The 13881-nt window shown below is 41.4% G+C and overlaps 1 protein-coding gene across 3 annotated transcripts in view; it reads left to right on the top strand.

Moving 5' to 3' along the window:
- The first annotated feature begins 349 nt into the window (after positions 1–349).
- Positions 350–13881, top strand: part of FRMD4A (FERM domain containing 4A) — a 302659-nt gene continuing 289127 nt past the window's right edge. Inside the window, exon 1 of one of the 3 annotated variants that reach the window (XM_037510637.2) lies at positions 350–837. In XM_037510637.2, the coding sequence (XP_037366534.2) occupies positions 745–837 (93 nt within the window). In that variant the 5' untranslated portion in view covers positions 350–744. Of the gene's footprint in view, positions 838–1599; positions 1816–13881 lie in introns of those variants that run through there. The other 2 variants (XM_054695096.1, XM_054695097.1) reach the window with 2 other exon arrangements.

The raw sequence follows: 13881 nt of genomic DNA, 5'->3' as shown, positions 1-13881 counted from the left end.
CACTTTCTCTGCGTATAGTATTCACGTGTAGAATTAATTGTATGCATTCATTTCTTTTCTGTGCCTTGGTAAGCAGGAAGGAATAAAGCAGATATGCTCAGGGTCATACGTATAATTTATGAGTATGAAGAGAGATCCTCCAAGTCCCTAGTGTGTTATGTCACTGGTCTTCAAATATTTTTCTTGTGTTCTGAAGAGAGTGAAATCAGAACGTAGGATTTCACATTAATCTCTGCACCAGATGGTGATATTCCAAATAGCCTTTTTAAGGTGAACATGTGACCTACTGTACAGCCGAGGGGCTTTGGAGTCACGTGATGGAATAAATAATGCGTCTGATAGGGCTTTGATTAGACAACTGGCCTGGTAACCATCTGCAGCCACCAGAAGCAAAGTTGACATTTCTGCATCACTCTCCCCAGAAGTGTCACTTGCGTACTTCTGGGACATGCACTCTCACTGAGGAACAGACACACGGGGGCAGAGGAGGGAGCTGAAGGCACGCCGAAGTTGGGGAACTTGGAAGATTTTTCTTTTTCCCCATCCCCCACTTCACAACAGACCACATCTTGACTCATATGGTTGAAAGAAAACTCTTTCAGTTATTTGATATTCAGGAAACCTCCAGGAGACCATAACTTAGTTTTTGAGGCAGCCTCCCTCTCTCCCTTTGCTAAGCAAACACACACACACACACACACACATTCTCTCTCTCTCACACACACTCACACACGGCTCTACATCATGGTGGTTCAGGCTGCAGTGGCTCCGAATAGAACCCAGAGACTTTTACTGAAAATTCCTTATGGATCTCTGAGAAGACGCAGCGTGGAGAGGGTGAGCTACGTGGCGGACTGTTTGTAACCTTCCCCTCCCCACCCTGGCGATTGCTCCAGAGAAAGGGAGATGTGTGTTTTCACGACACATGCATCCCCCGGTATTCCTGTTTTCCTGAAAAAAATCAAATTCTTGGGGCTATAGAATAGTATGTCATATGCAATTTTTCTCTTAACAGATAATGATGAAAAATTCAGAGTAGATATTTATGTCCACTGTGCACTTGGTGGGGGGGGGGAGTTACTAAAGATAAAATATGGGGGAATGGATATGGAAAAGGTGAGTGCTTGCTGAGAAAACATCGGGCTGCAGAATCTGTTTTCTTTTCCCTTTGGTGAAACAGATTCATTAGAGCAGAGTGTGAATTTCTTCTGCTGAGTGACACTGTCTTCAAAGGAGGCGATGATAATGTTAAGGGGCTTTGATGCTTTGAGGGTTTAAATTATTCAGTCAGTTGATTAAAAGCCCCTCTCTTGTTTTTTATGGATGATGATGTTGTTTCAAATGCTTTCCTACCTTGCTATCATTTGGGGGTTTTGTAATACTATGGATTTTGCTTCAAAATCACTCTGTTAATTTTCTGAAAAACACTCTTACTTTCTGGTAGCCCCTGGCAAAGATGATCCAATAATAAGGATTGCCTTTCTCTCAGGTGACTAAGGCAGTTTGGGATATGATTATGGTTAATGCAAAGCTGGTTGTTGGGGGGATGTTGGGCTCATTTGTGTGGGGATAACAGCTATACCCATGTCATGTGGGTCTCAGAAACCCCAAGAGCCACTGTTTTCATCACCCCTCTGTGAACTATGAATCCCCACTTAAATGTCTTGGGTTAAGTGGTGAAGTCTAAGACCTCTCAAGGCAAATGGCATCACCAGAGGCTCTCTTGATAGATGAGCAACTTGCCAAGTCTTGGAAAGGGGAACAGTTCAATTCAAGTGACTTTCTTATATGCTGAAAGAATACTCAGTATGTAAGGTAAGAAAAACTTAATTCAAGTTTTAAAAAATAATGTGGGGCTATCTAAATGTACTGGTGGAGTTGATTTCCTGACTTTTTGTTGAATTCCCATTTTTTAGCCATTTGCATAATGAAAAAAACTTAGCTTTCTTTTCTGGGTGTGTATGGGTCCTTATTTTTTTTTTTTAATATTAAATTTTATTTTTATATTCCCCCATACAATTGCAAACGCCCCATTCTGACCCCAATCCTTCCCCTCCCGCCCCCCCCCCCCCAACAAGTGTCTCTGGTTCATAGTTTTTTGTTGATTTTGATTTTCACTTTCTTATATTCATTTTCCTGGTCCCTTATTTAAGTTTTCTAGATTCCTGCTATGAGTGAGACCATCCGGTATTTTTCTTTTTCTTTTTGGCTTATTTCGCTGAGCATGATCCCTTCCAGTGCCATCCATGTTGCTGCAAATTGCATGTGTTTATCTTTTTTGAATGCTGAGTAATATTCCATGGTGTATATGTACCACATCTTCTTGATCCAGTCATCTATTTTTGGGCATTTGGGTTGTTTCCAAAGCTTAGCTATTGTAAACAGTGCTGCTATAAACATAGGAGTGCAGGTGCTCTTTGGAATTGATGTTTCTGTGTCCTTTGGGTAAATACCTAGGAGTGGAATTGCTGGATCATATGGAAGCTCTATGTTTAGTAGGTCCAGAAATCTCCACACAGCTCTCCATAGTGGTTGGACCAGTTTGCACTCCCACCAACAGTGCACAAGAGTTCCTTTTTCTCCACATCCTCACCAACATTTGTTGTTGCTAGTTTTTTTAATATGTGCCATTCTCACTGGTGTGAGATGGTATCTCATGGTAGTTTTGATTTGCATTTCCCTGATGACAAGTGATGTTGAACATTTTTTCATATGTCTGTTGGCCATTTGCATTTCCTCTTCAGAGAAGTTTCTTTTAGCTCTTCTGCCCATTTTTTGACTGGATTATTTTCTTTGTTGTTGCTGAGTCTCATCAGCTCTTTGCAGATTTTTGTGATCAGTCCTTTATCATTAGTGTTGGGTGCAAAAATGTTCTCCCAGTTGGTGGGGTTTCTCTTTGTTTTTGTTATTGTCTCTTTTGCTGTGCAGAAGCTCTTTAATTTGATGTAGTCCCAGCTGTTTATCTTTCTCTTCACTATCACTGCTTTGGGTGATGTGTCTGTAAAGATGTCTTTGATGTGCAAATCCCGTAGTGTTTCGCCTATATTTCCTTCTATGTATTTTATGGTTTCAGGTCTTATGTCTAGTTCTTTAATCCATTTTGAGTTGATTTTTGTGTATGGTGTGAGGTAGTGGTCAAGCTTCATTCTTTTGCATGTAGCGACCCAGTTTTCCCAGCACCATTTATTGAACAACTTCTTTGCTCCAATGCATAGTCTTTGCTCCTTTGTCAAAGATTAGTTGACCATAAATCTGTGGGTTTATTTCTGGATTTTCTATTCGATTCCATTGGTCTGTATGTCTGTTCTTGTTCCAATACCATGCAGTTTTGATGATTATGGCTTTGTAGTATAGTTTGAAGTCTGGGAGTGTGATGCCTCCATTTCCTTCTTTTTTTTTCAGTAGAGCTTTGGCTATTCGGGGTTTTTGGTGATTCCATATGAATTTCATCAATAATTGTTCTATTTCTTTGAAGAATGCCATTGAGATTTTGATTGGAATAGCACTGAATCTGTATATTGCTTTTGGTAGGATGGCCATTTTAATAATGTTTATTCTTCCAATCCATGAGCAGGGGATGTCTTTCCATTTCTTTGTGTCTTCTTCTATTTCTTTTAACAGTGTTTTATAGTTTTCTTTGTATAGGTCCTTTACCTCTTTTGTTAGATTTATTCCCAAATATTTGATTTTTTTTGTTTCGATAATAAAAGGGGTGGTTTTTTTGATTTCTTCTTCTTCAGATTTATTGTTTGTGTATAGGAAGGCTACTGACTTTTGCGTGTTGATTTTGTATCCTGCCACTTTACTGAACTGATTGATGAGTTGAATTAGTTTTTCTGTGGAGATTTTGGGGTTCTCTATGTATATTATCATATCATCTGCAAATAGTGATAGTTTGACTTCTTCTTTTCCTATTTGGATTCCTTGGATGTCTTTCTCTTGTCTTATTGCTCTGGCTAGGACTTCCAGTATTATATTGAAAAGCAGTGGTGAGAGTGGACATCCTTGTCTTGTTCCAGATCTTAATGGAATTGCTTTCAGCTTTTCACCATTGAGAATGATACTGGCTGTTGGCTTGTCATAGATGGCCTTTATGATGTTGAGGTATGTTCCTTGTATCCCAAGAATTTCAAGGGCTTTTATCATGAATGGGTGTTGCACTTTGTCGAAAGCTTTCTCAGCATCTATTGATATTATCATATGGTTTTTATATTTCTTTTTGTTGATGTGTTGGATAACGTTGATTGATTTTCGGATGTTAAACCATCCTTGTGCCCCTGGAATGAATCCAACTTGGTCGTGGTGAATTATCTTATGGATACATTGTTGGATTCTGATAGCTAAAATTTTATTGAGGATTTTTGCATCAGTGTTCATTAGGGAGATTGGCCTATAGTTTTCCTTTTTTGTGTTGTCCTTATTCGGTTTTGGTATTAGTGTAATATTGGCTTCATAGAACATGTTTGGTATTGTCCCTTCCTTCTCAATTTTTTTGGAAGAGTTTGTGAAGGATAGGCACTAATTCGTCTCTGAATGTTTGGTAGAATTCATTTGTAAATCCATCAGGTCCTGGGCTTTTGTTTTTGGGGAGGTTTTTAATTACCATTTCAATTTCGCTGCTTGTAATTGGTCTGTTTAGGTGTTCTATTTCTTCTTTATCTAGCTTTGGGTGATTGTAGAGTTGTAGGAATTTGTCCATCTCCTCTAGATTGTTGAACTTGTTTCCATATAACTGTTCATAGTAGTTACTGATTATTCTTTTGATTTCTGCTGTGTCCGTTGTGATTTCTCCTCTTTCATTTATGATTCTGTGTATTTGTGCTTTCTCCCTTTTTTCCTTTGTGAGCCTGGCTAGGGGTTTGTCTATTTTATTTATTTTTTCAAAGAACCAGCTCTTGGTTTCATTGATCTTTTGGATTGTTTTTTTAGTTTCAATTTCATTTATTTCTGCTTTGGTTTTTATTATTTCTTTTCTTCTACTGGTTCTGGGGTTTTTTTGTTGTTCTTTTTCTAGATCTTTGAGCTTCGAGATTAGGTTGTTTCTTTGAGTTCTTTCCTGTTTTTTGATGTGAGCTTCTATTGCTATATATTTTCCTCTTATTACTGCTTTTGCTGCATCCCATACATTTAGGATATTGGTGTCCTCCTTGTCATTCAATTCAAAGAATTTTTTAATTTCTTCTTTGATCTCCTCGTTAGTCCAGTGGTCTTCCAGTAGTGTGGCTTTTAATCTCCATGAGGTAGGATAGTTCCTTGCCTTCTTTTTATGATTTATTTCTAGTTTGATGCCTTCGTGGTCAGAAAAGATGGTTGGTATGATTTCAATCTTGGTGTATCTGTTGATGTTTGTCTTGTGCCCCAGTATGTGATCGATCCTGGAGAATGATCCGTGTGCGCTTGAGAAAAATGTGTACTCCGTTTTTTTTGGGTTTAGTGTTCTATAGATGTCTGTTAAGCCCAAATGCTCTAGGTCCTTATTTAGAGCTTTAGTTTCTTTACTTATTTTTTGTCTTGTTGATCTATCCATTGTTGATAGTGGTGTGTTGAAGTCTCCCACTACATATGTGTTTTCTCTGATGTCTGTTTTCAGAGAGGACAACAGTTGTCTGATATATTTTGGTGCTCTTTTGTTTGGTGAGTATATGTTAATGAGTGTTATTTCTTCTTGAAGTATTGTCCCCTTAATCATAATGTAGTGACCATTGGGGTCTCTTTTTATTTTTTTGAGTTTGAAGTCTGTTTTATCTGATATAAGTATAGCTGTTCCTGGTTTCTTTTTTGGCCCATTTGCTTGTAGGATTGTTTTCCATCCTTTGACTTTGAGCCTATTTTTATCTTTTGTAGCTAAATGTGTTTCCTGGAGACAGCAAAAGGTTGGGTTTTGTTTCTTAATCCAGGCTGCAACTCTGTGTCTTTTTATTGAAGAGTTTAGTCCATTTACATTTAGAGTTAATATTGATATGTTAGCATCTGTATTTGCCATTATGTTTGTCTTTCCTTTGATTTTATTTATTTATTCTTTTAATAACTTTTTTTTTTTTTCGTCTTCTTTCGTTGTTATTCGTCCCTCTGAGGTTCTGGCTTTAGGATTCCTTGTAGTATTTTTTGGAGTGGGGGTTTAGTCGCAATGAAATTCCGGAGTTTCTCTTTGTCTGGGAAGGTCCATATTCTTTCTTCATGGAGGAAAGAGAGCTTTGCGGGATAGAGTATTCTTGGTTGGCATCTGTTTTCTTGGAGTCTGTTGACTATGTCCCTCCACTCTCTCCTTGCCCGTAGTGTTTCTTCAGAGAAGTCTGATGTCAGCCTGATTGGTTTTCCTTTGAATGTTATCTGTTTCTTCCCTCTTGTCAGCTTCATTATTTTTCCTTGTCCTGGATTCTTGGGAGCTTTACTATTATGTGTCTTGCTGTGTTTTTCCTTTCGTCGTGGAAGTTTGGTGTTCTTCTTGCTTCTTGTATATCAATTTTCAGCTCCTTCTTCTCATTTGGGAAGTTCTCTTCAATTATATCCATGAATATTTTCTCTGTTCCTACATCTCTCTCCTCTCCTTCTGGAATTCCTATAACTCTTATATTTCCTTTCCTCATGGAGTCAGATAGTTCCCGAAGTCTTTCTTCATTCTTTTTCCTTCGTACTTCTCTTTCCTTTTCTGTTTTGGTTCTTTTTATTTCTGTGTCTTCAAGATTACTTATTCGTTCTTCCATTTCATCTATTCTGCTTTCATTGCTTTTCCCAGAGTTCTTTAGTTCCTCCATTAATTCTTTGATCTCCTGCATTTCTCTTACTTCCCTCTTTAGGGACTCAATTTCCTTCTTCTGATCTATCACTTTTTTAATCATGGCAATTTTAAATTCTCTTTCTGGAAGGCTCAGAAGTTCTTCCAAGTTGCTGTCGTTGCAATCTGGGGAGTGGTTTTCTTTTTGTGGTGTGCTTCTTTCCTGAGGAGTTTTTAGGTTGCGTGTGGTTCTTCTACTCCCTACTGTCTGTTTTCTAATTTGTCGTATGCGTTGGGACACTGTGTTGCTCGGACTGACTGACATCTTGGGTGAACTTCTCCGCTCCCCTCTGGCTCTTCCAGGAGCCATCTCTGTCTTCTGGGGGAGCTTTCTGCTGGTTTTAGGCAGTTTTTACTGAAGAAATGTCCCTGTTCTCAAATGGCGAAGCGGGATGCAGTCCCTGCGCCTCCGGTTTCAGGCACACTCTTCTGTGCCCCCGGTCTGCCCCGGACGTGGGTGCCTGCTCCCTCTGTGGGCTCAGACTGCTGGTCGGAAGGGGCCTGGCGTGGAATAACTTCCCGGCTGGCCACTGCAGAAGCCTTCTGCCCTTTTCAAGCAGTCTTAAGAAATTTCCTGTTCTATGGGGTGTTAGTGACTTTTTTTTTCCTGGTCACTAGGTGGCGCCAGAGATCTCTCCTATTGTCCTTGGGGGGCTGTTTTTCGTCCCCCCCACCCCGTGGGACAGGGAACAGAGCGGGAATGGTAGGGTACACCTCAACAGCTTTGGGGTGCTGTGTCTGCCTTGTGCCCCACCGTCGTGGAGAACCCACGCCCCGAATTTTCGTGCCCCGGGTCTCAGTTCAAAGCCCTCAGTTCCAGGACGCGGGCTGTAGCCCAGTTCAGTGGCGCGGGAATGGCGCCTTTTGCACCGCTCCCGTGCCCGGGTGCCTGGTTCCTGCTCACTCAGGGAGGGACCTTCACCTCAGTGAGGACCTCCGCGCGTCTCCCGCAAGCCTAGGTCGTCTCCCCGCAAGCCTAGGTCGCAGGCGCGGGTACCTGGGCAGCCGCGATTCCGGTCTGCACTTGCTTTTCAAGCTCCCCGAGCGCTCCGCGTTTCCGCGCCAGCTACCGGCAGCCCGGGCTGTGCGCGCGTCTCCCGGGGTCTTTGTTCTTCTCTAATGGCGCCCGGAGCCGTTCCCTCACTGCCGCGGCGGATCCTGCAGGGTTCGCCTCAGCTCCCGTTCACGGGGTGTGGTGGCTGCAATAGTTCCTTTCCACTCACAGTCCCGCTTGCTGCGTCGTTTGTTCTTGTTGGTTGTTTTGGTTTGTTGTTTTTCCTCCTCTCTGCCGGTCAGAGAGTGCCGCCTCTGTGGGCGGGGGAGGGGAGCAGGGTTCTGCGCTTCCCTCCCTTCTAGTCCTCTTTTATGGCCACTTTCTTCTTCGGGTAGTTTGCTGGAGTCACCCGTTTATCTTCCGTGTCCCAGTTCTCACTGGGACCTGCCGCTTTTCCTCCCTATTAACTTTTTTTTAGTGGGAGATCTTACTCGCAGCGTCTCCTCGCCGCCATGTTGCTCCCTGTATGGGTCCTTATTTTGAAATGTATTTCCTATGCTCAATATCAGGAGCATAACCTAATATGTATTAAGTGCCTACTGTGTGTTCCCTTTATGCTGGGAGCTTTAGGGCAGAGGACCCACAGTTACAGCAAAATTTAAATAGTTATCAGACTTTTATTGTATGTGATTTTAAGTAATGGTGAAAATTTTTTCATCTATATGGTTACTAAATTTACATAACCTGCTCTATTCACAAAAGCTCACTTGGAAATGTAAATTTCTTACCCTAGAGTTGCACTAATACATCCTGTGTATAGACAACAAAAATCAATAGTAACTTGGTAACCTCTAGTTAGCCAGGAGACGCTCCAGATAAATCATGTAAGTTCAATAAATCATGTAATTTTAATAAATATAGATGTATTCAGTTACCATGTCTGTGATTCAGTGTTTACCAATTTAAGAAACGCTGAATACAATGCATGAATGCAGTGTCCTATATAAAACATGTCTCTTGTTGCATATATTGATGTAGATTTGTATCCAAAACACACAGACCTCCTTTTTGTCCCTGGGCACACACGAGGGTTGAATAGGCTGTTCTGAACCTTTGGGCCCTTCAAAGATGCATGCCCATCATTGGCACGAGAAACGTCCCGTTAATCTCCATGGCTGTATGGACAGAGATGGGGCTGATAAGGCACTAGTCATGAGGTTGCAGTGGCACCCCTGTGCCTGCCATGCCATGCTCCACTGTGAGGGAGAACGAGACTAATTAGAATATAGGATGTCATGTCAGTTCCAATTGGGCATTTTCTACTGTTGCAGATTTTATGACAATTTTCAGAATCAGAGTCATACATTTATATAAAAGGAAGGCAGGGAAGGTGAGTAATGGCATCTCCTCAAAGGGCAGACAAGAGAACCAGGGCTCTTTTCTTGGGACTCCCTTGATTAAAAGCAACAACGTTCTTTCAGTTACACTGGTGGCCTAGAGGATGACAGACATTCCAGTTGGCTTCTGTTGTCTCCCAGTCTTTAATGATGTGAAGACCTCACATTTCTCTGACACCTTTACTCCAATGCACTTTCATATCCATTGCCTCACTTTATGATCCTGGGTTGCTAATGAGACACAGTGAATGGGGGTCATTACCCTTGTCCTGCATAAACAGGGACAGCATGGTATGGAGAATTTTAATCTTCACTCTAGAGGCATATAATTAACAACAGAGCAGGACCTAAATCCGGGGACTGGTAGGGGACCTCTGTTTCATTACCTTTGCTCTCTGGGGGAGCTTTGACATTGCAGCCCAGCCCTGAGAAAAGGGTTATGACCAACGTGTCACCCATACTTCACATGACAGGAAATAGCAAAGACTTACAAAGCAGAGATGCTAATGACCATGGAGGACTGTTGATGATTTCTAGGGCACAGCCAGTCCTGTGCCCTTAGCTGTCCAGGGTAAACAATTGCTTTTGTTTTCCAATTGCCACAAAGTTAAAGTAATGCACCTTCTTAATTATGCTACTTAGACATCCTACAAATCCCAATGCCAGAGACTTATTCGGGATTGGTAATCAGGCTTAGATCTTGCGCTTAGATCTAGTAAATGTCACAAACTAGTAAACGGTGGGACCCTGTTTCTTGGGACAGTGTGGGTGCTACGCCCTACCTTCTCCAGCCATCTGACTGCCTCTGGCAGCACCTAAATTGTCTTTGTTACTTATTCTATGGAAGAAATTCTAATCATTTCATTTATATAAATGAAGGCAGGAGTATCCCTAAGTATCCCTACAAGGGATTATCCCTGCAAGGGAGTATCCCTTGCAGTTTTTACCAACTGCAAGGATCCCATCACTGTGCTGGGGAGGGCAGAATAAATAAAAGAACTATAGAATGCTGTATTTGTAATATAGGAGAGTTAGGGATACTCCCGCCCACACGGTCCCAAGAAACAGGATCCCACCGTTTACTAGTTTGTGACATTGGCAAAGTGACACAGGCTTTCTCAACCTCGGTTTATTCATTTGCCCCATCTACCCTTGCGGGTGTTGTTTAAAGATTAGAGATAATGTACTTAAGGACTTAATATCTGGCATGTGACAGACATATTTTCTTAAGTTTACCTATTTTCAAGCGCAGGAACACTTGGCTTATTTTTTCAATAGCTGATGGCCCTTTACACACCTCTTGTCACACCTCGCTGTGGCCCAGAGAGAGCCTGTGGGAATAATCACCTGATAACACCAAGGCAGACAGTGTTTCCTGGTGATAGCTTGCCTTTTGATGTGCAGCACTTGCAAAATGAAGTGTTTGAAATTCACTGCACACAAATGCCAAGTAACTAAATTTATTCAAGTCTAGATAATTCTATAGGGTCTCTTCCTTCTAAAGCTCAGTATTTTTATTACAGAGGTAAAAATGAACTTAAGGAAAAATTCTAACAAATTTAAGAAACAAGACACATAAATGAGTTAAGGAAAGAGCGAAGGTGGGCGTTCTTTCTGAGAGTCTGCTTTGGGCTGAGGGAATACGCCTATCATACAATAACCCTACAAATATGAGAACATGGTTTCAAGTTGGAGATTACCTTTATTGATCTAAGACCTAGGAATAGGTGGGTAAAACTTTATGTGGTCCAGCTCTTGTTGTGTTGCATGTCTATTTGTTGAGGGTGCCTATCCCCCCGTAATGTATCCTCTTTTCTACCATGCCTACCCCCAAATCCCAGTGTGGGCTGGACATGTCTGTTCTCCTCAATGTCTCAGCACTTCAAATCCAACATGTCCAAATCGTTATTCACCATCTTACCCACATTCCTGCTCCCCCATCCAGTACCACTAGCTACCTCGACACCCTAGCTAAAATCTAGGCATCTTCCCTGCCACCTCCCTTTCCTTGGCCTCCCCCTTCCAGTCAGTCACCCTGTGCTGCCAGTTGTATCCCCAGAACAGCTCCACATGCAGTTCCCCCATCCTCCCTATTTTGTGGTTCAGGTACCATATCATCTGTCCTTTCCAATGGTTGACAATTTGTTCTAAGCCCTGTGCTTTAGCCTCTGTGATCTTTCTAAAACATAGGTGTGATTGTGTCACTTGTCTATTTAAAACCCTTAAGTCTAAAATCCTGGCTGAAGATAGTACAAATGTGTAAGAAATAAGCCCTGCTTATTTCTTTTGGCTCATCTCTCCCTACACCTACCCTGGGTATGTGACACTCCCACCTTCTTGAACATGTTTGCAATTCCCCAAACTACAGGTTTCCCCTGCTATCCAAAAGTAGAAGCTTCTTATTTGACATGATTTGATAAGGTATTTTTTGGGTTTTGAATGCTCAATTTTTTTTTCCATATAAATGAATGATATTAGTTTCCCCAGACTCCTCTAAAAACCTACCAAATAGGGACATTCTACTTTTGGATAATAGGGGAAACCTGTATCATGCTCTCCCTTGCCTCAGGGCCTTTGTACATGCTTTTGTTAGCCTGATACTACCTCTTCTCTCCAACTCCTTAACTTCCCATTAATACCCTTCAACCTAAGACTAACAACCTATGGGAATCCTTTCTAGATACTGCTTTTCCACTCCAAGTCCAAATAAGTATTCTGCCTTCAGTCTCCCATAGCAATCTGCATTTCCCTGTAGCACAAATCACACTGAATGCCCTCTGTCCTGTCAATCCTCTACATCCTAACAAGCTCCTTGAGGACTGAGGACTCATCTTGGACCCTAATTTGTAACAGGAGCTCAATAAATATTAAAAACTAGAGATATGAGAAAATTAATTAAATCCAAAATTTTTTTGAAACTTGCACCAGTGAGAAAATCCTTGGGAAAGAGGATCTGAATTAAGACATAAACAGAAACCACCTTTCAAATCACCACAATCCCGTTATTGTTGGTAAAAAAAAAAAAAAAAAAAAAAAGGTGTTCACTCTTACTGTTAATGAATCTGCTGAAAGGAGCAGTGCTCTTCTATTTATTTTGAACTCTGAGACCATGCCCTGTGTATCTTGAAGTACAACAAAGTATGTAAGTGAACAACCAACCCAGACTCAGAGTGTATGCCTTTTCATGGAGTAATGTACATTCGACATTTTTAATGAAGGAAAAAAAAAAGAAGAAAGCATTTCCTTTTACCACAATTATTTGACTATCTAAGTGAAAGGGGTTTTTTGTCTTGGAAAGACTGAAATGGTGTGATATTTCTGGAGCAGTATTTTTAACGCAGTATAAATTAAACCTTCTTGCACCCACATTATTCATTATTTGATGTGTTATTCCAGGTTGACGTATTGCCAGTCTATTATTTTGCAAACCATTACATTATCACAGCTGCTAAGCTGCATAACTTAAGAATTCAGACTACAACAGAGTCTCTATAGTCGAATGCGTGGTGCTTACATTCTGAATGTATTCATGCAGGGAGGGAAGTGTGAGACTTTACCAAAAACACACAGAGCAGACGGCTTTTAGTGGATATTTATTACCATTGAAAGCAGACAGCCAAGAAAATGTTCAGACAGATCAGTGTACTCATACATATTATTATCCAACTCCCTCATCCCGCATAAGGTCTTGTTCCTTCAATAAATACACACCTCTCTGGAGAAGAAAGACATGGACGATCAGAGACACCAATCTTCAGTTTCTCAGGCTGCTTTGAAGGCCATTCTCCCCAGCTTGCTCAGTCCCTTGCAATTTTAAGTGATTCAGACTGGTGACCCAACACTTATTTCTTATAACAACTTATATCAGCTTAAAATGTTAAGTGAAAACAATCCTCAGTAAAAGGTGATTAAAATTATTTAAATTTTTTAAAGGATTTATTTATTTATTTATACAAGCACTGGGTACAGTCAGAATCACGGGAGGGTGAAAGGATTCACCAGAGACAGAGCGGGGAACAGAACAGGCAGACTGACGAAATACACTGCTGAGGGGAGCAGTGGGCACGGCAGGAGAGTTCTGCGCGCCATGTGCCATGTGGAACCCTCGCCAGCAGCCTGGAATCAAACCGGCTCTGCAGAGGCTGCGGGCAGCTTCACAGCCCAGTGCTCAACCGCTGAGCCACCAGGGAGGCCCTAATTATTTAAATTTTTAAAAAAGAAATCCGGAAACAGTAATGTTAAAACAATCACACTGGCTGAATGAGATTGCATAGCAGCTCTGTGCTGGGATAGAATGAGTGTCTCTATGAGTGCCACTCCATAACTTTCAACCCTCACACTTGTGTGGACAGCAGGCACTTTTCAAATGGTCAGAAACAGCAAACTGTGGCTACCAAGCTCAGCATGAAACCGGGCCATGGTTTCATTCTTTAGGCCACTCATCCCCAAATCCCAACTCCTTAGTATCCTCACCAGTGTCATAGGTCAAATGCCAACTCATCCCAAAGCAGCATTTCTTAACCCTGGCTTCACATTGGAAGCACCCTGAGAAGCTCTAAAATTCCCAGTGTCCATAACCATGGTTATTAGCATATCTGGAGAGGGGAGCTAGGCATGAGTATTCAAACCCCAGGTAATTCTAATGCACAGCCATCCCGAGAAACTACTCCAAGTAAGAATGGATCATCTAGGCAAGATGTTAGCTTAAGGAAATC

The sequence above is a fragment of the Talpa occidentalis genome, unplaced genomic scaffold (genome assembly GCF_014898055.3).
Source record: "Talpa occidentalis isolate TD23 unplaced genomic scaffold, MPIMG_talOcc4v2.1 talOcc4.14, whole genome shotgun sequence".
Lineage (NCBI taxonomy): Eukaryota > Metazoa > Chordata > Mammalia > Eulipotyphla > Talpidae > Talpa > Talpa occidentalis.
This window is presented reverse-complemented; position numbering and strand designations above follow the sequence as displayed.